Source organism: Panthera tigris, chromosome B1 (genome assembly GCF_018350195.1).
Source record: "Panthera tigris isolate Pti1 chromosome B1, P.tigris_Pti1_mat1.1, whole genome shotgun sequence".
In the NCBI taxonomy this organism is placed as follows: domain Eukaryota; kingdom Metazoa; phylum Chordata; class Mammalia; order Carnivora; family Felidae; genus Panthera; species Panthera tigris.
Genome location: NC_056663.1, coordinates 31,669,989 through 31,693,761, shown reverse-complemented (window position 1 = coordinate 31,693,761; position 23,773 = coordinate 31,669,989). Strand labels below are relative to the sequence as shown.

The 23,773-nt window shown below is 38.1% G+C and overlaps 1 protein-coding gene across 3 annotated transcripts in view; it reads left to right on the top strand.

The window, feature by feature from the left end:
• PPP2R2A (protein phosphatase 2 regulatory subunit Balpha) overlaps positions 1 to 23,773 on the top strand; it is an 85,388-nt gene that overhangs the window by 20,680 nt on the left and 40,935 nt on the right. Inside the window, exon 3 of one of the 3 annotated variants that reach the window (XM_042983186.1) lies at positions 14,848 to 14,986. The exons of the other annotated variants lie outside the window; for them this stretch is intronic. Coding sequence (XP_042839120.1) covers positions 14,971 to 14,986 — 16 coding nt within the window. The 5' untranslated portion in view covers positions 14,848 to 14,970. The remainder of the gene's footprint in view (positions 1 to 14,847; positions 14,987 to 23,773) is intronic. 3 annotated transcript variants of the gene reach the window in all.

Genomic DNA, 23,773 nt, shown 5'->3' with positions numbered 1-23,773 from the left:
GTTTCACCTTGTGGATTCTTTTCCTTTAGGTTTTTCCTTCTCTATTTTATTTGTTCTTTCTGTAACTCCTATTATATGGATCTTGGGCTTTTTACACCGATCCTCCAACTTTTTTCTTCTCTTTATGTTTTGTTCTGTGTTCCAGAAATTCTCAGTTTTGCTTTCAACTCTTTCACAGATGTTTTACATTTCCAGTTATGTTTTAAGAGCTCCTTTGTTCCTTTTTCAGCAACCTTTCTTTTTGAGAAGATTGATTTTTTTTAGTGGTCGTTTATTTTTAAGAGAGGGAGAGTGAGCACACGAGCAGGGGAGGGACAGAGAGAGAGGGAGTCACAATCCGAAACTGACTACAGGCTTCGAGATGTCAGCACAGAGCCCGATGTGGGGCTCGAACTCACAAAACATGAGATTGGGACCTGAGCCGAAGTCAGAGGCCCAACTGACTGAGCCACTGAGGCGCTCTGAGAAGACTAATGTTTTAAATTTTTTCTAATCTTGGCATTCCATTTCTTTCACGTTCCTTTTTTCTTATTTATGTCAGCAGACTGCACTATCTGGTAATCCTTGGTTGTCCATAGCATTTAAGAATGAGGAGCTGAGAAATAGATTGGAAATGCTGTGAGCACTGACAGATCTAGTCAGCCTTGAGCTTCACAGTAAGGTGTTAAACCTGGGACTCTCACGGTTTCAGTGAGAGGGAACTTCCAGTGTCCTGTCTCAGAAGGAAGCTTGTATGGGGTTGGGTGTGTGTGTGGGGGGGGGGGGTACTTATATTCAAGCCTGGCTGCGGATATTTTGGGAGCCAAGAACACGACTGAGCAGCTCGTTGTTTTAGTACGTGCCCTCTAACTTAATCTTGTTTTCAGTGTGGTACTTCACCATCAGCCTTAGCTCCCAACTACTGTCTTCTCTGATCCAGCCAGTTCAGAAAGCTAAAGTGGTTCTTTGAGAATGGGGCTTCTCGCATCTTAAACAGATGTTTTAACTGGTAGTCCTGTTTGGAGCCTTATTCCTCACTGTCGTCCTTTCTTGACCCTTTGCAGGGTCTGCAGGGTGAATCTGCTTGCCTCTCTTGGCAACTCCTTCCATACGTTCTTAGGTTTCAGTTTATTTTATTCTGTGAGTTACCTGCTTTCCATTTCCCATCACATTTGTTGTTGTCTTCCTTCGGCTGTTTCCCTGAATGTTCCTTTGTTCTTACTGTCTTAAACTGTTTTTATTCATTTATTGTCATTTTAGTGGGATCTAGAGGGGAGAGAGAAATGAGTTTTGAATTTCTGTGTTTAACAAGTGTATCAATAAAATGTTTATAGTACGATTTTCCTTCATGTCCCAGAACACTTGGTAATCACTTCGTCTACCATGAAACAGTAGAATTCACAGAATTTGTATTTGGTTTTTTTCTATATAAAAGTAGACGATTTTTTCTTAGATCTAAATTCTAAGGTTGTGTACTATTTGTTTTTAATATAATAAACTTTAAAATACTGTGTAATTCTTTCCCTCAAGTACAGCAAAGGATGACAAGTTAAAAGACACTAACTTGCACTTTCAAACCTAAGTTTTAGGCATTAAGGAATCAGCCAAAAGCAGTGAGATTTTTAAAAATTTATTACTATCATTTTTAAACTTTGACATATATTCTGTTAAGCTGTGTAAAGGGTGGATCTTTATTTACTGTTAATAAAGCACTTGCCACCACGTGTGGCATACATAGTAGGTGCTCATGAAATATTTGTTGAGTGAGTGCATATGTGAAATTTACTCATGTATTTAAAATATCAGAGGTGTTAGCTTTATTAGATGCAAATGAGTTTAAGTTTTATTTCTACTCCTAAAATTGGTTTTAATTAATTAAAATGTTTATGAGTAAAGACATTTATAAGTAGAATGTAAGATTATAGTCACTTACTGATTGCAGGGCAGCTAAGATCGTAATTTTCTGTTGGGAATTATCATTGTTCCTGAAGCCACGACATAGAGGGAGTAATAATTTTTCTCTGTTTTTCAGGGGGAGCTCTCATCCCCTGATATTAGTAATAAAACAGTTTTATACTTTTTCTGTTTTATAGATTTTATTTTTAAGTGATCGCTACACCCATTGTGGTTTCAACTTAACGACCCTGAGATCTAGTCGAACGCTGGCCCAGCCCCACTGGGCTAGATCTAGTCAAATGCTGGCCCAGTACCATGCTGCCTCTGCCTGCCTTAGATGTTTTCTTTCTTTCCTTGCTCACTAGTAGCTCCAGTCACCTGGGCTTTCTTGGTGGTCCATGAACAAACACCGTCTTGTTCTTGCTGAGGGCTTCAGACTTGCCCTTTTAAATCTGGAATAAACTTTACCTAGACTTTTGTGTGGCCCTGTGTAAATTAACTGATTCCCCTCCTAACCCTAGATAACTCTGTGTTCTCTGCTTTTTTTTTCTTTTTCAAATACTCTTGCCATTATTTGGAATAATCTTGTTTGTTTATTGTTGACTTGCATATTGTAGGCTTCCTCTCATATTTTCAGTTTCATGCACAAGGGAATAAACTTTTGTTTTATCACTTTATTCTTAGCATTTTGAATAGTTGCAGGCACATAACAGTATTTGGCACTTAGTGGGAATTTTGTAATTATATTTTGAATGGGCAGGTAAATTGAACAAGGTGTTTTCACATGTCATTCCATTTTTAAATATTTGAGACTTTAATTTTACTAAATGTACATACTTTTATTTAAAATAGAAAATACTGTATGCTGAAGAATTTATAGCGCTCATAATCATTCTCTCCAGTTTTGTAAACCAGTAAAATGAGGCCCAGAGAAGTACCCAGAGTCCTACAAGCTATTATTTATTATAGGCCAAGCTGCTATAAAAGACCCATACAGTGGTTCCCCAAATTAGCTAATTTCTCTCTCCTGTAATCCTACAGTGGTAGAGAGTAGTCCAGAGTGGATAAGCTGCCTTTGCCAGTGATTTTCCAGGATCCCAGGTTTCTTCTGTCTTGGTGTTGTAGTATGCTCTTGTCTGCATGGTCAGAATTAGGAAATTTTCTAATTTTTTAAAATAAGGAATATTCTAATTTTCTTTAACCTCTCATTTTCTTTAAAACACTATGTGGTTTTGCTGAGGGACAGGGGTACCTGGAGACCCTTTCTTTTTTTTACTAAAAGGAGAAAAGGGGGCATGGCCAGTTGCAGGGATAGTCTCTGTTATAGCTAGTAATTGTTAGAACTTTTACTCAGGCCTGTTTACTCCTTAGTGCATTGCTCTTTCCTTCCTACTTCATCTGTACATAATAATAGACATTTTCTTCAGGAAGTTCAAGAATAAAAATGTTACTGCACCTTTCATTGTCAGATAAAATGTTGGTTAATCTATAATGACATAGGTTCTAGAGTAGTAACAGAATGATAACAACTAATGTCTTCAAATTTAGTTTGCTTGTGTCTTGTTTGATGTGGGACCGGATAGGCCTACATCTCCTTTTTAGGAGGCAAGAATCCTCCTCCCCCATTTTGAGTGCCATTATATAGCCTGTTATATATGTTGCCATTTGCAACAACATGGGTAGAGCTGGGAAGTATAATGCTAAGTGAAATAAGTCAGTTTGAGAAAGACAAATACATTATGATTTCACTCATATGTGGGATTTAGGAAACAAAACAAATGAGCACATCAAAACAGAGGGAAAGAGAAAGCAAGAAACTCATAACTGTAGAGAACAAAATGGGAGAACAATAGGGAAGATGATCTGTCTCAGTGATGGTTTGGCAGGAACTTGCCAGCTTAGATCTTGGTTATCATGCTGCCTGGGTGGGAGAAGTCCAGTCTGACATTTTTTGTCAATGTAGGTGGATTCATGGTTTTATAGCTAAGCTAAATATGAAATGAGGTCAGACAGATAATATTAGATCTATACAATGATATAGGAAGAGCTCTTTGCTGGGGGTAGGAGCGGGGGGGGGGGGGTGTGTGGAGGGGTGGTAGGGTTCTTTGAAAGGCTTCGCAGCCCTTTAAAAAGAAACCCAAGGAAGAGAGAGCTGGTGCTTTTTTCTTTCTTTCTTTCTTTCTTTCTTTCTTTCTTTCTTTCTTTCTCTCTCTCTCTCTCTCTTTCTTTCTTTCTTTCTTTCTTTCTTTCTTTTTCTTTTTTTGCTGTAATGTATGAGAATATATCTAGAGCTGCTATAGTCTGTCTCTCCCTTGTCCCAACTTTTTATTTTGAAAAAAAAATTTTATAATTTTTTTTAACATTTGTTTATTTTTGAGAGACAGAGAGAGATAGAGCACAAGCAGGGGAGGGGCAGAGAGTGAAGGAGACACAGAATCTGAAGCAGACAGGCTCTGAGCTGTCAGCACAGAGCCTGACACAGGGCTTAAACTCACAAACCATGAGATCATGACCTGAGCCGAAGCCAGACGCTTGATCGACTGAGCCACCTAGGCCACCTCTATTCTGAAAATTTTTAAGCCCGCAAAGAAGTTGAAAAATACTACTATAACTATTATTTAATCATATTCACCAATTACAAGCATGTTGGCACGTTTGCTTTATCTCTTCTCTCATACTTACACCTGCATTCTTGTCCCCAAATCTTTTGAAAACATGTTGGAAGCAGCATATGCTTTACCCTTAAATAACTTAGCATTAATCTCTTAAGAAGACTTTCTCTTAATAACATTATCATACCCAAGAAATTTAACATAAATGCTCTCTGTTATATAGTCCATATTTAAACCTCCGCAAGTGGCTCAAAAACTGTCCTTAAAATTTTTTTTTTTTTTTTTAAGTCCAGGATCCAGTCAAAGCATCCTGTTAATTTTGAAGAGTCAAAGCTTGTTTTCTAACATACCATACTTTCTGGATTTTGCTGTTTCCTCGTATAAAATCCAGGTTAAACATTCTTGGCAGAACATCAAATCATGTAAATTTGTCCCATTATTGACGATTGTTAATTTGATCACTTGATCATGTAGTGGTTGCCATATCTCTCAAAAAAACAAAGCAAAAACTTTTTTTTTTTGTAATTAATAAGTATTCATTGATGGTCCTTGCCTGAGGTAGGTAGTATTTACATTGGTGCCTCAGAATTTCCTAATACCCATCTCTCTCCCTTTTTTAGTACCATTGTGGACTTACAGGTTCTTTTGTTATTCTGTGTATTAATCTGTTAATGTCCCCTAATCTGTTAGTGCCACTGTTCCTTTTGATGCTTAAATGGTCCTAAATTTGGTCTGTAAGAGAGACCTATTAAGTCCCTCCTGTGTCCCCCATTGCATGCCCAAGTTAGTCTTTGATCACTCCCTATTTTTCTGACACAAGATGTTTCAAGAGTGTAACTTTTCTGCCTCAGACTTAGAATCAATATTTTTCCAAGAAGTTTTGGGTTCTTTTAATAGGGAATGGTATTTAGAAGCCATTTTAAGTGCTAAGTGTTTTCTTTATTACTGGAATGTCATTTTTTTCTAGACAGCTAGGAAATTAAAAGGATTTTGCAGTTTTTAATTTTTGAGTTTGTACAGGATGAACTATAATACCTTGTTTTTTCAAAAGGGACTTACAAAATATATCAGTCAATTGTAGTTTGTAAAACTTACTGTGTTGTAATTCAGACAGCTAAAAAAGTTTTAAAAAATTATCTTCCATACGAATTAGAAATTTGAACATATACAGTATCGTGGATATTTGATATTAAGGAAGTACTGTTTGCCTTTTTTCCCCCAGGTATGATCGTGTTTGGTTATATTAAAAATGGTGCCTTTATCTTTTAGAGATACCTTTGAAATATGGATGAAATAATTAGGTATCTGGAATATGCACAAAATAATACGGGATGGCTTTATGGATAAAACAAAAGTGACCCTGAGTTTTCTACCTCTACTGTTGCAGATGACTAAAATAGTTTGTGATGGAATTAGGAAAATATTAATTTCTACAGATCTGCCAATTTAGATTGAATACCGGAGAGTTCTTTTTTACCTCCCCCAGCCTATATTTGTATCTTTTTCCTCTTACAGTGAGAACCTCAGTTCCCAAATCTGTAGCTATCTTTTGTCAGAATATGAAGATGATAAGAATTTGGATCTTTGATGAGATAAACCAGTGGATTAACCCTGCATTTAATTGCTCTATACTGGGATTTCTTGTGAGGGATAACAAATAATTTTTTTATTGTGATAAAATATACATTAGACTTACTGTTTTTTAATCATTTTCAGTGTACAGTTTATTGGCATTAAGTATGTGCACATTGTGCAACCATCACCTTCGTCCATCTCCAGAACTTTTTTTAAGATTCTATTGTCAAGTAATCCCTACACCCAACATGGGGCTCGAATTTAGAACTGCGAGATCAAGAGTTGCATGCTTCTCCAACTGAGCCAGCCAGGTGCCTGAGAATTTTTTTTATCTTACCAAACTGAAACTTCATTCCCATTAAACAGTAACTTCCATTCTCCCGTTTCCCAATTCCTGGCAACTCCCATTCTACTTCGGTCTCTGTGAATTTGATTGCTCTAGGTACCTCATAAAAGTGCAATTATACAGTGTTTGTCTTCAATATACCAGTGTTTGACTGGTTTATTTCACATAGCATAATGTCCTTGCCTTAATCTGTTCCGTCTGCCATAACAAACTACCATAGACTGGGTCGCTTAAACAATTTATTTCTCACAGTTGTGGAAAGTCCAAAATCAGGGTGCCAGCTGATTCTGTATCTGATCAGGGCTGGCTTTCTTGGTTCACAGATGGCTGTCCTCTCACTGTGTCCTCATATGGCAGAAGGGGTGAGAGAGCTTTTTGGGATGTCTTATGTAATGACACTAATCCCATTCATGAGGGCTCTACCCTTATGACCTAATCACCTCCCAAAGGCCCCACATCCTCATATCACTGAGGATTAGGATTTCAACATGAATTTTGGGCTTATTTCATCAAAGATCCAGGTTGTTTTCACCTTCATATTCTGACAAAAGATAGCTACAGATTAGGGAACTAGGGTTCTCACTGCAGGAGAAAAAAGATACAAATATAGAATGGAGGAGGTAAAAAAACTCAGCATTCAGTCCATAACAGCGCTCAGAGCTTATCCATGTTAGAGACTGTGTCAGTTTCCTTCCTCCATTGTATTTAATACCACTTTGTTTATCCAATCATCTGTTGATACATATTTGGATTGTTCCCACTTTTTGGCTATCATGAATAATGCTGCTATTCAACATTGGTGTTCCAATATCTATTCAAGTCCCTTAGAGTATTTGGGTCTGTAGCCAGAAGTGCAATTGCTGAATCATAAGCTAATTCTGTGTTTAACTTTTTGAGAAGCACCATACTGTTCCACAGTGGCTGTTCTGTTTTACATTTTCACCAGCAGTGTACATGGGTTTTAATTTCTCCACATTCTCCCCAACACTATTTTTGGTTTTTGGTTTTGATAATAGCCATTCTAACGGATATGAAGTGGTGTCTCGATGTGGTTTTGATTTATATTTTCCTGATGACTGGCTATGTTGCACATCTTTTTATGTGTTTTTGTCTGTTTGTATATCTCCTTTAAGAGAAATGTTTTTCCAATTCCCTTGCCTATTTTTAATTTTTTTTTTTAATTGATGAGTTTCAGGAGTTCTATGTATATTCTGGATATAATTCCTTGTCAGGTATATGATTTGCACATATTTTCTCTCATTCCATGGGTTGCCTTTTCACTTTTGTGTCCTTTGATGCACGAAAAGTTTTTATTTTGACGATGTTCAATTTATCCTTTTTTCAGCATCATAGTCAAGAAATCATTGCCAAATCCAATGTCCTGAGGCCTTTTTCCCTGTTTTCTTAAAATTTTATGTCTAATGTTTAGGTCTTTGATCCATTTTAAGTTAATTTTTGTAAATGGTGTAAGATAAGAGGTCAACCTTCATTCTTTTGCACATGGATATCTAGTTTTCCTAGCACCAGGTGTCGAAAAGACGTTGTCAATAAGCATTTGACCTTATGTGGGGGCCCATGTGACCATAGGCAGAATAGAATAGTGATTATCTCTGGATGCTGTTTCATTGGTCTGTGTGTCTGCGTTTATGTCAGCATCACACTGTTTTGATTATGGTAGCTTTGTAGTGTTTTTTGAAATAAGGAAGAGTGAAACCTCCAACTCCCCCCTCCCCCTGCCCAAGATTGTTTTGGCTATTCAGGTCCCTTCAGATTCCAATGTTAGGATTGATTTTCCTATTTCTGCAATAAATGGACCTAGACATTGATAGGGATTGCATTAAATCTGTGGATCACTTTGGGTAGTATTGATATCTTGACAGTAGTAAATCTTCTAGTTCGTGAACAAGGGATGTCTTTCCATTTTTTTTTAAATTTTCTTTTAGCAATGTTTTATAATTTTCAGTATATGTCTTTCACCTTATTGAGTAAATTTATTCATAAATGTTTTATTCTTTTTGATGCTATCATAAAGTGATTTGTTTACATGATTTCCTTTTGGGGTTGTTCATTGTTAGTGTTTAGAAGCACAGTTGAGTTGTGTGTGTTGATTTTGTGTTCTGCAACTTTGCTGAGATTATAAGGAATTGTATTCCTTAAGTAGAGTGCTAAGATGTTTGAAAATCCCTTTTCTTTGACTAAGAACGTATCACCTAGAAATCTGATGAGAGCTCAGATACAGGGTTTACCCCTCAGACACTCTGCCCTACCTGTCTGTACAGGTTGGCTGCTTGTGTAGGTTAGGTCTCGTGCAGTAGTATGTTATTTGTGCTTAATGTCATTGTGTTAAGTCCCTTCTTAATTCTGTTTCTTGCATATTCATCAGCACAGGACAAGAAACCTGAAGTCTGATTATCCTGGAGAGTGTACACCCTATACCAGTGTGTCATCGGATGAGAAAATTTGTTGCCATCTGATTTAGTTTTTGTTGGTTCTCCTAACCTGTTTATTAGGATTCTAAGAAAATAGGGCAAATAAATTATTTCCAGGGGAATGTGGATGGGGTAAAGGAGTAACGTGGTAGGGAAACTTTTTACATTGTTAAATAAAAAATGGATATTTTGGTTTGTGAGTTAGAATGCTGTTGGTGTCCTGACTTAAGGTTTGTGTTTGATTAATGTTAGGTTCTTTTCGCAGTGCAAGGTATCTACTGCTGGCATGTAGTTGTAGGGGCTTCTTTACAACCATGTGTGATGTGGTGGTTTGTGCTGCTGAGCAGCTGTGTGTCTGATTCCTTTTAAGATTATATGGGTATATTGTTAAAGTGTTTCTGTGCTAGGCTTGGTGACATTGCATTTTTTGGAAATCATCAAAATTTAGTTAAATTACCATAGTAGGATGTTTCCTGGGGATTGATGATGTAGATTAAAACATCTTTGTTTTATCCAACAATAGAACTGAATTACATGGGTAGGAAAACCAACAGGCATTTCCTGTCCTGTTTATCAAAACAGAGTCTTTTAAAGAATGTGTAAAGTGCTTTACTTAAACAAATCCGCTGTGTTGACTTCCGGTGGAAGATGATGATCTAAGTCCATGTGTTAAAACAGACAAACACACACCGAAATGACCCAACAAGATAATGGGAGAGTTCAGTCTCCTTGGAAACCCTGGAAGCATGCCATAACTAAACTAAAAAGAATTTTGGCAGGAAAAGGTACAAATGAGAAAGAAATATAGTGAGGGAAGTTCTTTCTGGTTAGCTTGGTGTTCATTTATGTGGTTGAGAAGCCATCCTGGGGTATGAGGAAAGACCTATTTTGAGCTAGAATTTAAGGGTGGTCCATAGGGTAGTTGATTGGTATGAGATTTTGTACTTTGAAGCAAGGATTGAAAACTAAGTGACTCAATGCTTCTCACCAAGGAGAATATCTGCAAAGAGGGGCTAGCTCCACATGGTTGTAGGAGAGAGACTAGCCGTGAAGCATAGAGTTGAAAACTTCCTGCTCTGAAGCTACCTTATTTGGCCTGCAGGGCTGTGACTTGACCACTTACTGCTGAATCTATATGGTGACCAAGGAAGTGTGGCAGGCGGCCTCTAAGATTGCCCCCAGTGATCCTTGCCTCCTGGTATTCATGTCTTTTATCTAATCCCCTGACCTTGAGTGTGGCTGGACCTGGTGGTTTCTCCAAGTATGACAAAAGTGAATGGATTAACTTGATGGCAAAACTTTTGAGGTTAGGTTACAAAAAGGCTTTGGCTTTCATGTGGGGCTGTCCTCTTTCATTTGCTCTGAGGGAAACAATCTACCATTTTGTAAGCTTCTCTGTGGAGCTTATGAGGCAAGGAGCTGGTGTTTCTGGCCAACAGTCAGTGAAGACCTGATGACTGCCAGCAGTCACGTGTTTGAACTTGAGCTGCAAGCAGATCCTTCCACCATCAAGTTTGAAGATGATAGAGGCCCTGGCTGACACATTGACTGCAGACTTGTGAAAGATCCTGAGCTGGATGCCCCCAGCTAAGCCACACTCAGATTCCTGATCCACAGAAACAGAGGGAGTAGAGTACATGTTTGTTGTTTTAAGCTGCTAAATTTGGGGTAATTTGTTAGGCAGCAGTTGAGAAACTAATACAGGAAGTAACCATGTGAACACACACACCCCCACCCTAGAGGATTGAACTTGGTTCTAAATGTTTTCTGATTAACCTAAGACAATGCCCAAATGTTACATAAACATACACCTTTCTCTATAAAGATGAACATATGAAAAGGTGGACACATACAGGCTCAGTCTAAAAGAAGGTGACCAGTGTGAGCAGGTGATTTCCTGTGATAGGGACTTATTTCAAAAAACAAGAGAAAATGTTGCAATTTAAAAAACAACTAATTACTGTTCTCAAGGAGACTCCTGAACACTTGAACAACAGCAACAACAAAAAAAATCAGAGAGCAGGTAAGAGTTCTTAAGTGAAATTTGTGCTTCTTAACTGTTAACTTTTTGGAGTGGTAGCAGAGGGTTTTAGAAATAGTCCCACAGTTCAGAGGAGAAAATGAGATGAAAATTACATAGGCATAAGTATAAGAAACACAAAGAGTAGATCCAATGTATAATAAAGGTTCAGAGTGAGAGATCAGAGCAAACATATAAAAGATAAAGTCAGAGAAACAGTAAAAATTTTCCTAGAGAGAACAGGTCAAAAGGGCTCAGGGAATATATAGCTAACATTTATTGAACACTTATTATGTACCAAGTATTTTTCACATTGAAACTCATTTGAAATTCTCTACAACCCCCATGAGATAGGGTCTTTTAATATTCTTCTACAAATAATTAAAGTGCATACCAAGCAAAATAAATGAGATCCATACCTAGGAATAGCCTAATGGATTTCAAAGATTTCAAAACTTTAAGGTATAGAAATAAATAGTACAAGTATCCTGACAAGAAGCAAGTTACCTGCAAAGGAAGGTGTATCAGATGAGCATTTCATTTGTCTTCTGTATGTTAGCACTACGTGTGGCTGTTAAATCCGTTAGGTAAAATACAATAAATTCATTTCCTCAGTTTAAGTGCTCAATAGCTATGCGTGGCTAGTGGCTACCGTGTTGGACAGTGCAAAATAGAACATTTCTGTTACAGTAGAAAGTTTTGTTGGACAGCACGGTGCTAAAAGATAGTGGAGTGGCATTTAGAAAACCCTGAGGAGAAAGCTGTTACAACCTAAGAATCTTAAATTGCTAAAACTTCACATAGGCAGGATAACAGAATGGCAATTTTCAGGCTTGTAATGATTGAAAGTGTGTCACTCGAGTACTTTTCTTGAAAAAATTCTACTCTTAGTATATCCGGGCAGCTGGGAAGTCAGCAACTCAGAAGCATGATGAATCAGCTTCAGAGTCCTGTTTGTTTAACCCTCTGTTTCTCAGAATAACCCAAGATACACAAAAGGGAAAATCTCCGTTCATGGCAGATCTGAAGAGAATGTCCTTCATAAGCTAAATTTCAGAGTGTCAGAGCAATGATTACAGCCTCCTACAGCTCAACTCCAGAGCTAGCCACAGAAAACAGCTTTTATTTTAAGGACAATTAATCCACTGAAACCGCTTTTGTTGAAATCGCACAGAGAATCTTCATGCCACCAAATCCAAGCTTCTCAGCCCTCACTTTACTTGATCTGGACACTTTTTGGACACAGTTCATCCCTGCCTCCTTTTAGAAACACTTTGCCTGGCTTCCGCAAAAGCTCTTCCTACCTTACTGGTAGTTCCCTGTGCAGTGTCCTTTACTAGCTAGCTTAGTGCTAGGTGCGGGAGAGCTCAAGGCCCAGTCCTCAGGCCACACCTCTTGTTTTCTGTAATCATTCACCAGGAAATCATATCTAGTCTTTAAATGCCTTCTGTTAGCCGATGATGCCTTAATTTATGTCTCTCCTTCCTTCCCTAAACTGCTCTCAAATCTATCTAGCTGCCCATGTGACATTTCTACTGCATGTGTGGTTGAAATCCATACTAAAGTTATAAAAATGAAATTCTTGGCTCCTTTCTTAACCAGAACCTGCTATTTGCTGGTGTGTCTCTTGCCAGTAAATGACACTGCTTTTCCTCCATTGGGCTGGGTTCCTAGACCTTGGAATCATCCTTTGATAACCTCCATCCATCCGTTAATTCTGGCAGTGCTGTCTTCAGAATGTGTTCTGAATCTGTCCATCTTTGTGGCCACCACCTTAGCTCAGACCATCATCATCTTTGCTTATGCTACTGCAGTAATTTAGGAACCGTTCTCCTTCCCCACCCCCACCCCCCATTTTGTGCTGCAGTCGCACAACAGATAATCCCTTTAAAACAAGATAGAAATTCTGCAAGGACTTCTTCTCATTCTTAAAACAAAGCCACAGTCCTTCTACCATGGCCTACGAGGCTGTATGTATATCTGGCCTCGGCCAAATGCTCCGTCTCCTCTACCACCTTATTATGCAATTAGTCTTGTCAAATATAGCAACATTTCTACTTAGGCTGCCTGCTTGAAATACTTTCCTTTACAGGTTTGGATGACTAATTCCCTGTTTGGTCTCTGCCTAAGTTACCTCCTCAGAGAGGCTTTCTCTGACCACTCTACCTGAAATAATGCCCCACCCTCATTACTTTTATTCTCTTGTTGGTCTTTGTATTTTTCTATTTTTATTTCTGTTCTATTTATACTGCCCTTATACATTTTATATTTATTTGTTTATGTCTCCATCGCTAGCATGTATGTTCCATGAAGGCAGGGATATTTATTTACTCTTGTACCCCCAGCAGCTAGAAATGCTAGCTTGACCTAGAGTCCCTAGCATGTGGTAGGTGCTCACTCAAATATTGTGGAAGGAATGACCGTCCTAAAAATGAGCAAAACAACAAGTGCACAAGATTTATAAAAAACACCAGTTTCCAGAATTAGAGGAATAAATCTTTAGTTCAAGTAAATGGAGAAAAACCTTTAATGTAGAACTTTATTTTTCAATGAGATTCATGAAAGAAATTGCATCTTTGAGAATGGAATCATGTGAAAATCTCAAATCATTGGAAAAGCATGATTACAATTATTTTAAAAAGTTTAGTAGAGACCATGAATTGCAGTGCAAATATAATTTGCACTGGTCAGGAGTATCACTTTGAACAAACTAACCTGCCTCAGCTGAGAGAAAAAGGATGAAAAAGGGAAAAGATGGGGAAAAAGAATTTTCTGGACTAAATGTCTTTTTTTTTGTAGTAGTATGTGATGTATTCCTTTTGGTTGAGAATTTTGGTGAAATCATTCATGACCAATGGAAGTTAACTTCTTTCTTTAAACCTGCCATTTACACGCTATTAAAGAATACTTGATATAAGGCAAACATCAGTCTATTAATGTTCCTAAGTACATTCAACCACCATGAGAACCTGGACATTATTCTTCTTGCTTTCATCTTTAGCTCTCCACACCTTATCAGTGATCAAGCCTTGAGAAGCCTTGCATCGTATACTTCATCAATGTATTTTAAAATCTGTACACTTCTGTCCCCTCTTTGTGTCTCCATGGTTTAGTTAATGGAACAGGTGATATTAATAAAACCAACTTTATAGGTTTGTTGCGAGGGTTAAATACCTAACATACAATAAGTGCGTTTTAGATGTTTGCTACTTATGATAATACTGTTACTGCACTGTCCTGGCTCAGATCACTGTCATTGCTTACCCCGATTTCTGGAGTGACTCCAGATTGGTCTCCAGACTTCCCTCTGCTTATCCTCCCAGTTCCCACTTCTCTTCACTTCAGTCCGAGTAATCTAAAGGCACGTCTAATTGGATTACTCGTATTTAAAACGGCACAGTGAGCTCCCTTTAATCATTGGGGTAAAGTCTGTAAAATTTTCTGTAACATACCTTAATGATCTCTAACTTCTTTCTGTAAATAGGCTTCCCCTTTGTACCGGGTTTGTAGGTGAGCAGGAGGAATCCTGTCAAAACAAAGTGGAGTTGGGTGTGACTCTGCCAAGACAGATGGACAGTGAAGGGCTTTCTGGTTCTTCTAGCATGGCCATAATAATCCTAGTTTGTAAATATTTTAGGCAGATACTAATAACCAGGTGCCCATTCTAGTTAAAAAATATCTTAAGGCATGCATACATAGATGCACAAGCTTTGTGCAGTACTGCTCTGTATAATCTCCATGGAAACTATTTGGATTATATTTTGATAAGGCAACTTTAATGAGGTGATTTGCTTTGTGGTTTGAATTATGAGCCACTTAAAAGTTAGTGAACATCTAATAAAGATGGTCACTTTAGGTTTAGAATGGTCAGTTTCAAGTTCTTCATTCTAACATTATATATAACATAAATACACCAAGGCTTGTTTGTTACGATCACACCTGTAGAGTAAATGTGTTAGCAACTGTTTATCTTTCTGTTCTTTGTTGCAGGAGGGTATGGTTCCATTCCATTTTATCCAAACATGATATCAGATTATCCAGGAACAAGTTAAAAAGAAGGGAGACTGGTTCCAGAACACATCTCTGGAAATTACCCTATGGACCCTGACTCTCATGGCAACATTACAATGTAGGTTCTGTATGAGCATCAATAGCCAGTGGTCTTTTTTGAGCCTATCACGTAACATGTTCCTGTTCACTGAGTCAGAGGTTGAAAAAAGGTGTTTAAAAAGGCTGTTAGCACTTACTTTATTGTTGAAAATCATAATGTAATCAAAGTGATATTTTAGTCCAGAGACCTAGGAGTACAGAATCTTAACCTGCAGCCTGAGGCTTCTTGAGTGTACAGACGGTCGCTGACTTAATGATGGTTTGACCTACGATTTTTCAGCTTTATGATGGTACGAAGGCAACATGCATTCCTAGAAACTGAACGTTGAATTTTGATCTTTTCATGGGCTAGCAATAGATGGTAGGGTATTTGCTCCCAGTTGGCCATGTGATCACAAGGGTAAACAGCGAATATGCTTAACAGTGATTCCGTATCTATCATATAATCATTTTGTTTTTCACTTTCAGTATAGTTATTCAATAACTTAATGAGCTATTTAACACATTATCAAAACAGACTTTGAATTAGATAATTTTCCCAATTATAGGCTAATGTAAATGGTCTGAGCACATTTAAGGTAAGCTAGGCTGAGCTACGATGTTTGGTAAGTTAGGTGCATTTACGTGCACTTCAGCTTATGATGGGTTTATTGGGCTGTAACCCCGTCTTAGGTCGAGAGTATCTGTATATGCAAAGAAGCAGCAAAGCAGGGCAGTTATGACACTTTACTACTTTGGGCTTCAGCCTCAGTCTCCAGGGAGCTTTGCTGGACCATTTGGAGAACTTTACCTAAGCTAGATTGGCCTCAATAGCCTAGAAACAGGTAAGGTTACAATGCTTGCTTCTGCTTTGTGCAGCAAAGCCCAAAGCCCAGCCAACATCTCCTGCCTATCACGTGCCTGATTCAAGGTTCATTTCTTTACATGTATTGCTTGTTTAGCCCTCAAAGCTACTCTGTGAGATAGGTATTTAAAGATGAGGAAACTGAATCTTTAAGAGCCTTAGTTACTTCCTCAGGGTCTTAACAGGCAGGTGAAGTGAAGAAATGTCCAGTCTGACTTCTCATCATTTCCTGCACAGGTTTCTTATAGATACGGCCCCAAGAATGTATTACAGGTATGCTAAGACAGTGATCCCTCAGTTCCTGTGGGGTGCATGCTGAGCTGGATGGGGGGTGCTTCGCTGACTAGAGTTCCTGAGCAGACATGAACAGCCTAATCTTATCTTTACACTAGCGTGCCTTACAAACAGTGTATTCTGTGTGTGCCCTGACATGAGAAAGATCGACACACTGGCCTGCTCCACTGAAAGTAACAAGTCAGCAAGGGGGAACATTAGGCGCCAGTTCTTATAGCCATCCTCCTTTCAGCCTCTCAGGTTACGGTAATAACCCCCCAGTCAGTGCCAAGTAGGCAAGAAAACTTCAGGATGGTCTGGAAGGGAGAGAGGAAGAAATGGTTGGGGCCCACTTCCCCAAGAGCAGGTGAGTAGGTCAAGCCTTACTTACTTCATAGGAGCAAGAGATTCCTAAAAGGATGGCACATACTTCACTTGCTTTTTAGGCCGAAATAAAATGTTCTTAAATCTTGAACAGAGCACTTTAGTGGAAGGGGTGGACCTGACCTTTCAGAAAAGGTAACAAAAACTTTGAGCTCCCTCTAGAGGTCAACAGTGATAAAGGAGCATCATAATGGGAAGTAACCTAAAGCTAGTCTACCCCTTCAGCAAGAAACTAGCATTTTATAGATGTATTATCCAGGAAAATACTTTCTTACATTGGGGAGTAGTTAGTTGCCTTTGAGAAGAAATTTGGGTTAATCATATTTTAATAGCTATGTGGGGTCATTCCTAAAAATCAGTGTTTGCTGTGTTATGGTATATTGAACTAATAAAGGAGAAAAGATCATGATAATAGATTGTGTCCAGACATAATAGCATGCTTTTAATTTACTTTTTTTTTTTTTTTTTTTTGAGAGAGGGTACGTGTGCAGGGATGGGGGTAGGCGCAGAGACAGAGGGAGAGAGAGAATCTTAAGCAGGCTCTATATCCAGGGCAGAGCCCAGTGCACGGCTGGATCTCACAACTGTGAGATCATGACCTGAGCCAAAATCAAGAGTTGGATGCTTAACCAACGGAGCCACGCAGGTACCCTCAAATTAGCATGCTTGGAGCTCTGAGTGTTGAAGCAGATCAGATCAAAATGAGAATTAATTTCTGTGCTATTGTGTGCCAGAACATTTTGACTTTAGCAGAGATAAAGGTGATGAGTATACCCACTGTGTTCTCATCCCTACCTCTCCAACATCTGAAAAGAAAAGAACAGTGAATACCAGGAGATTAATATTCTGAGGTTCAAGTTGCCAGGCATATGTTAAAACTTCTAAGAAAGCTAACATAACAATTTAAGTTTTAGAACCTCAGTTGATCAAATGAGAAATCTGTTTCAGCACAGATATCTTCCTCTGGATCAGATACTTCATGGATAAGAATTAGTTATGGTGCTGACCTTTACTGTGTTTACTCCTTTTGTTCCCAGTATTGTTTATTCTTCTCTTCAGAACTCACCGAGAAAGTTCAGTTCTTAAACTTTAGTGTGTAACTATAGAATGAAGAAGTTAGAAGTCATGTTTAATTTGTGGTAATATTCAGAATATATGAAAGTTACATTTTTTTAAAGTTCCTGAAGTGCTTAAAAAAAAAACCCAGAAGGATGGGAACATCCCACAAAGGGACCCAGGAGCCAACCTGAATGCTCTCAATGGCCAAATCTGGAATAATTTGAACAATACAGTAAACTTCATAGTATGATTATAACCCAAAATATGAAATAAATAAGTATGAGTTCATACTGATAACTAAATAAAGAAGTGGGAGAGAAAAGACAAATTTCCCCTAGAGAAGAATTCTGAATATGTAGATATTCCTCCTCAAGGCAGTAGTGCTTAATATCTCCATCCCTTAAATGTAGGCTGCGCTTAATAACTTCCTACCAGAGTACCTTACTGGGGGACGGGTACTTTATAGTGGAGAAACCTGGCAGACAGCATCATGGCCAGATAATCTAGGTTATCATCAATAAGTCCATATTGATAAGATGTAACTTCGCATGATGTAGTAAGAATGACATTTCGTCTCTGTGATCTTCCTGCCAATAAGCCATAATGGCAGTGTGGCCAGGAGAAAAACAATATCAAATTTAGGGACATGCTGTAAAGCACCTGGCCATTACTCTTCAAAACTGTCAAGGTCACCACCGAAGAGAAAGTGTCACAGACCGGAGGAAGCTAGAGACAAGATGACTAAATACAATATGGAATCCTACATGGGATCCTGGAACTGAAAAAAAGGTACTAGGGAAAGATGACTGAAATCTGAATAAAGTGTGGAGTTCAGTTAATATTCCAGTGTTGGTTCTTCATTTGTGACAGGTAAACCATAGCAATGTAAGGTGAAGGTGTATGGGAACTCTCCGTACCGTCTTTGCAACTCTTAATGTAAATCTAAAATTAGGCTAAAATTAATTTGTGGAAAATAAAGATCCAGCTCAGTTAATTCTTATGCTGTGTAGCTTTTGTTCAGTGATGTTTGAAAACTCCCCAGGTGTTTTGAAAAATGGAGAACTTCTCTGCTATGTGTATATGTATCATCACTTGCAGTTAAGTAGTTTGTGACTTTTATGTATAAAAGTGAGAAAGACCCTATCTCATAGAAGTGTAGTGAGTAGTTTCCAACGATACGAGCATATCCAGCACCATAGTTTCCTGCTGTAGCAGCGGCGGGAGTTGAGCAGAGCAGAATCATGCTTCATTGCTTCAGTCCCATTCTGTTTTCACATTGATTGGCTTATAACTTACAGAAAGTAACTTTCATTAAGTCACTATTGTTGTGAATTCCAGGTTACAAAGAAATAAATCTGAGATCAATTTTTGTCAGAGTGAGGTCCCTGACAGAGATCCATGGTCATGGGTGGAGTTAACGCAGTTTTTGCAGACGTGTTGTCTTACAGGTCTTTAATTTTCCATATTTGAAGTTTCCTGATAAAAGCACGTTATTTTTCTCCAGCCATCATTCTGTTTTCTTCCTCCCCTAAATGTATGAAGTGTCTGAATACATGTTATATGCTCTGTGAAAGATAAATTCTCTGAAGAGAGAAATCATCTTTCAGTGTTTCTTGGCAAATGAAATTTCATTGCCAGTTTTGAAGTTCACAATTAACTTATGGTCGAATTATTTTTTTTAAGTTTATTTATTTATTTTGAGTGAATGAGTGAGTGAGAGGAGGTGCAGGGGAGGAGCAGAGAGAGACAACCCCAAGCAGGCTCCGGGCTGTCAGTGCAGAACCTGATGTGGGGCTCGCTCTCACAAACCTTGAGATCATAACCTGAGCCAAAAATCAAGAGTTGGACACTTAACTGACTGAGCCACTCGGGTGCCCCACTCGAGGTCGAATTATTAATAGCAGAGCTGAGACTACATCTCCAGGTGTCTTACTGTTTTTACCTAGTAGTTAATGAAGGGCCAAGGGAAAGTGTGAAAAGGGAGGAGGATTTAAAGAAAAATTAGAGCAAAATGTGAAAAGATATTGGCAAAATAAGAACATCTGATGTTTCCCTTGTATTCTTATTCTTCTATTCTTTAATGGTCTAGACATCAGTGAGCATCTTTATACTTTTTTTTTTTTTTTAATGTTTGGATTATTGGGGCGCCTGGGTGGCTCAAGTCGGTTCAGTGTCTGACTTCAGCTCAGGTCATGATCTCACATCACAGTCCATGAGTTTGAGCCCTGTGTCGGGCTCTGTGCTGACAGCTCAGAGCCTGGAACTTGCTTTGGATTCTGTGTCTCCCTCTTTCTCTGCCCCTCCCCAGCTCGCTCTCTCTTCCTCTCTCTCTCTCAGAAGTAAATAGACATTTAAAACATTTAAAGTAAAATAAAATTTTTGGATTATTATAGTAGGATGATTTCTGGAACTGACATGAAGTTCCAAGAGAATGAATGCTTTGTGGCTGTTGGTATAAATTATGAAATAGTTTTCCAAAATAACAAGATATACTTCTCTACAGTGCAGGTAGAGCAATTTATATTTTTCCTCTAGATTAAGAGATAGAAAATGGTGTGTTATTTAAAAATTAATTTGAGGGGCACCTGGGTGTCTCAGTTGGTTAAGCATGACTTTGGCTCAAGTCATGATCTAGTGGTTTGTGGGTTCAAGCCCCACATCGGGCTCTGTGCTGACAGCTCAGAGCCTGGAGCCTGCTTCAGATTCTGTCTCCCCATCTCTCTCTGCCCCTCCCCTGCTCATATTCATTCATATTCATATTTTCTCTCCCTCTCTCTCAAAAATAAATAAAAAAATTAATTTGAGTGGATATTTTATTATATTTTACGAGTATTGCTCTTCTGTGAATGGTCTTCCCCATGTTGTATGAGCTGTTTTTGGAAATACAGGTATTTTTCTTAGCCACTTGTCTTTAGTTATTGTGTAAAAGTCACATTTTTCTTTCATTATCTATATATATATGCTTCTTCTGATGTATTTATACCCCTCTAGAGATCTAATATACATTTTTCCCCCCAATGGACTACATACAGAAGGGGTAAAGGATTGGGGAGAGGAAAGGTGATATTTATTTATCAGGCATTGTCATCTTTTTTTTTTTTTTAATTTTAGTCATTCAACGTTTATTTATTTTTGAGACAGAGAGAGACAGAGCATGAACGGGGGAGGGGCAGAGAGAGAGGGAGACACAGAATCAGAAGCAGGCTCCAAGCTCCGAGCCATCAGCCCAGAGCCCGACGCGGGGCTCGAACTCAGGGACCGCGAGATCGTGACCTGAGCTGAAGTCGGATGCCCAACCGACTGAGCCACCCAGGCGCCCCTAATTTTAGTCATTCAAATAGTGTGTAGTGATAACTCATGACTTAGAGATTCATCTGTTGTCAGGGTTTTCATGTTACTCTTACGGTAATGGTTATAGGCATGTTAACCTGGTCTCCCTCCCTGTCTTGAGCTTTGGAAACAAATTCCATAATGCTCTGATTGTTTTCATTTATGTTGTGTACAAATCAGATCAAACATGCTTTATATCTTTTTTTTTTTATCTCCATGATATAATGTAAGCAGCATTCTTTCTCAGTACAAATAGATTTTATTTTTTTGTGCTGAGAATGTAAGGTACACATAGACACACTTTGGAAGGATGTATACTAAAATCATAGTCTGTCAGTAATGGGGTTAAGAGTGATGATTGTCTTTTTTTTTACAGAGCAGTTTGTGTGATTAAAAGAGTTAAATCCCATTGCAGATCTTACACAAATCATAGTATACATAAATACATCTCTACCTGTTTTACAGTTTGCACATGTTTGTTGAAAGACTGTTTAGTTACTATCTACGGTTATCTCTTAGTGATGGGATTTCAGGTTTTTTATTCTTTAAGTTGGTTAAAATGATCACTATATTATTTTTTTAACAAAAACAAAAAACAAATATTTTCATACTTAGGTTCCTGTAAATCTTTTTAAGTATTTTTATTGCAATACTGGTTTTTATCTTTTGCCTTAGAGTTGTAAGATTATCAAGTGGTTAGTTAGAATCAGTGGTTCTTAATCTTGAGCTAATTTTATTGTGGTTAGAGAATGTGGTCTTTAAATTTGAAATTAGAATTCTTTAAGGGACTGTCTGTGGCTCAGTGTATGAGTTTTTTAATTGCATAGCTCTTTGGAAGATACATGCTCTTCTGTATTGGTATAAAGTTCTCTGTATGTGTGTATCAGTTTGATCTTTCAAGTGTGTATACTTCCTCCTCCCCTCCCCCTTCTTCCCTTCTCCCTTTTTTGATCTGTCAGGCATGGAGAGGGATGTCAGTCTTCTGCTGTAGTTACAATTTTTGTCAATTCCTTTATTTCTAAAACCCTAAAATATATATAGTAAAAATATGTGGAAAGATTCATGGCTGTTAACGTCTTTAGCTTACTTTTTATCATTATATACATATTATAAACTCTGTCATACTGAATTTCTTTTTACTTAATTTAACCAGTGGTTGGAAGCATTAGTGGCATTTACTAGGCATGGGCCAAGTGTGCTAGCTCTTTGGCAGTTTGCGGGACAATCTTGAACAAAAAAAAATCGTCCATGGTCTGCATGACTTAGAATATTCTGCCAAATGCTTTTGGTGCTGGAAAAAACTTACTAATATTTTCTAAGCCTAAAATCTGTTTTATTTATCACATAGTATTTTGCATGGGTTTAATATATATACTGATGTGTGCTATGTAAATCAAGGGAACATTGTACTTTGAAATACTAGAATTTTACAAAGAATTCTTCATGATTTTCCAGTCACATCACCAGTGCAAGGCTGTTGATGTTTTTTGAGTTACCACTATTGTATACCTGTATAAGTCTGCATTTATAACTGATCTATTGTGATTATTCTACATAGAGTGTCGTCATGCTCACATTTACATATTGGTGGAGGGCTTTTTTATTTTGTTTTTCAGTATTTTCCACCTTTTTTTTTCTGGGACTGCAGTGATCCACATGGTAGAACACTTGACATTATCTTACAAGTCAGGTCTTTGTTCTTTTTTCCTGCTTTGCTCTTGCTTTTTTTTTTTTCCTCCCCCCTATAATAGCCCTTTGAGTTCTTGATCTTTCCTACTGCAGTATCTAGTTGGTTAATGCCACCCAGTGTATCTTCATTTCAGGTAGTGTATTTTTCATTTCTAGATGTTCCTTGTCTTTTCTCTTACATTTCTCAACATGTTTATACTTCATTCTGTGTTCTGGAGCATATTTACAATAGTTGTTTTAAGGTTCTTGTCTGATAGGACCTTAATTCCATCATTTTTGTCATTTCGGGTCCTTCTGGTTATGGGTCACGTATTGCTGCTGCTTTACATAACTGGTGATTTTGGATTAGATGCCAAACGTTGTGAATTTACATTGTTGAGTATTGGATTTTATTCTAGCACATAGTTAAGTTGTTTGAGATACATTTGATTCTTTCAAAGTCTGTTTTTAGCTTTGTTAGGACAAATTCAGTCTTTTGTGTTGATGTAGTTCCACTTACTGAGGTGATGCTCTTCTGAAGACTTTACTTGGTGCTTCATTAATTATGAGGTTTCTCTACTCCAGCTGGTAGGGATCCCCTAATAGTTCTGAGCCCTCAAAAGCTTTCTAGTGGTTCTTTTCTAGGCCTTGTGCAGTGTCCCCACAAATGCTCAGATTCAATTAAAGAACCCAAGTGTCCTCTCTCTTTCTGTGCTCTGCTTCAAATTCCCCCTGATTTCTGTTTTCCATAACCCCCAGTTTCTGTCTCCACAACTAAGTGAGATTGCTGCTCTGTCTGTCTGACTGCCCTGTCCAGAAAGTAAAGGGCGTTAAATATGACTCACTTCTTTCTCTTGTCTAAGGGTTCACAGTCCGACAACATTTTTGTTCCGTTTTCTGGTCCTTCCCAGCAAGAGGATGCATCCAGATTGTCTTAGTCTCTCCCTCATGGCCAGAAGCAGAAACTAACCCCTAACCCTCATTCTCACCCTCACCCACATGTCAGAGCTAATAATTATTTGCTCACCTAATACATAGTAATTTTTGTTAATTACTACTATTGATATATACCATCTGCTAGTTTTCTGGCTGTACCCTGTTCTGTTTATTATACCACTTAGGAAATAGGGAAGACAGGTAACAAGAAATGTTGTGCCTGGTGAAATAAAAACAGACCAGTAATACTACTGTTGTCACTCGTACTGCCACCAACCACCACTCTGCCCCCAGAAGAAAGCAGTGATTTCA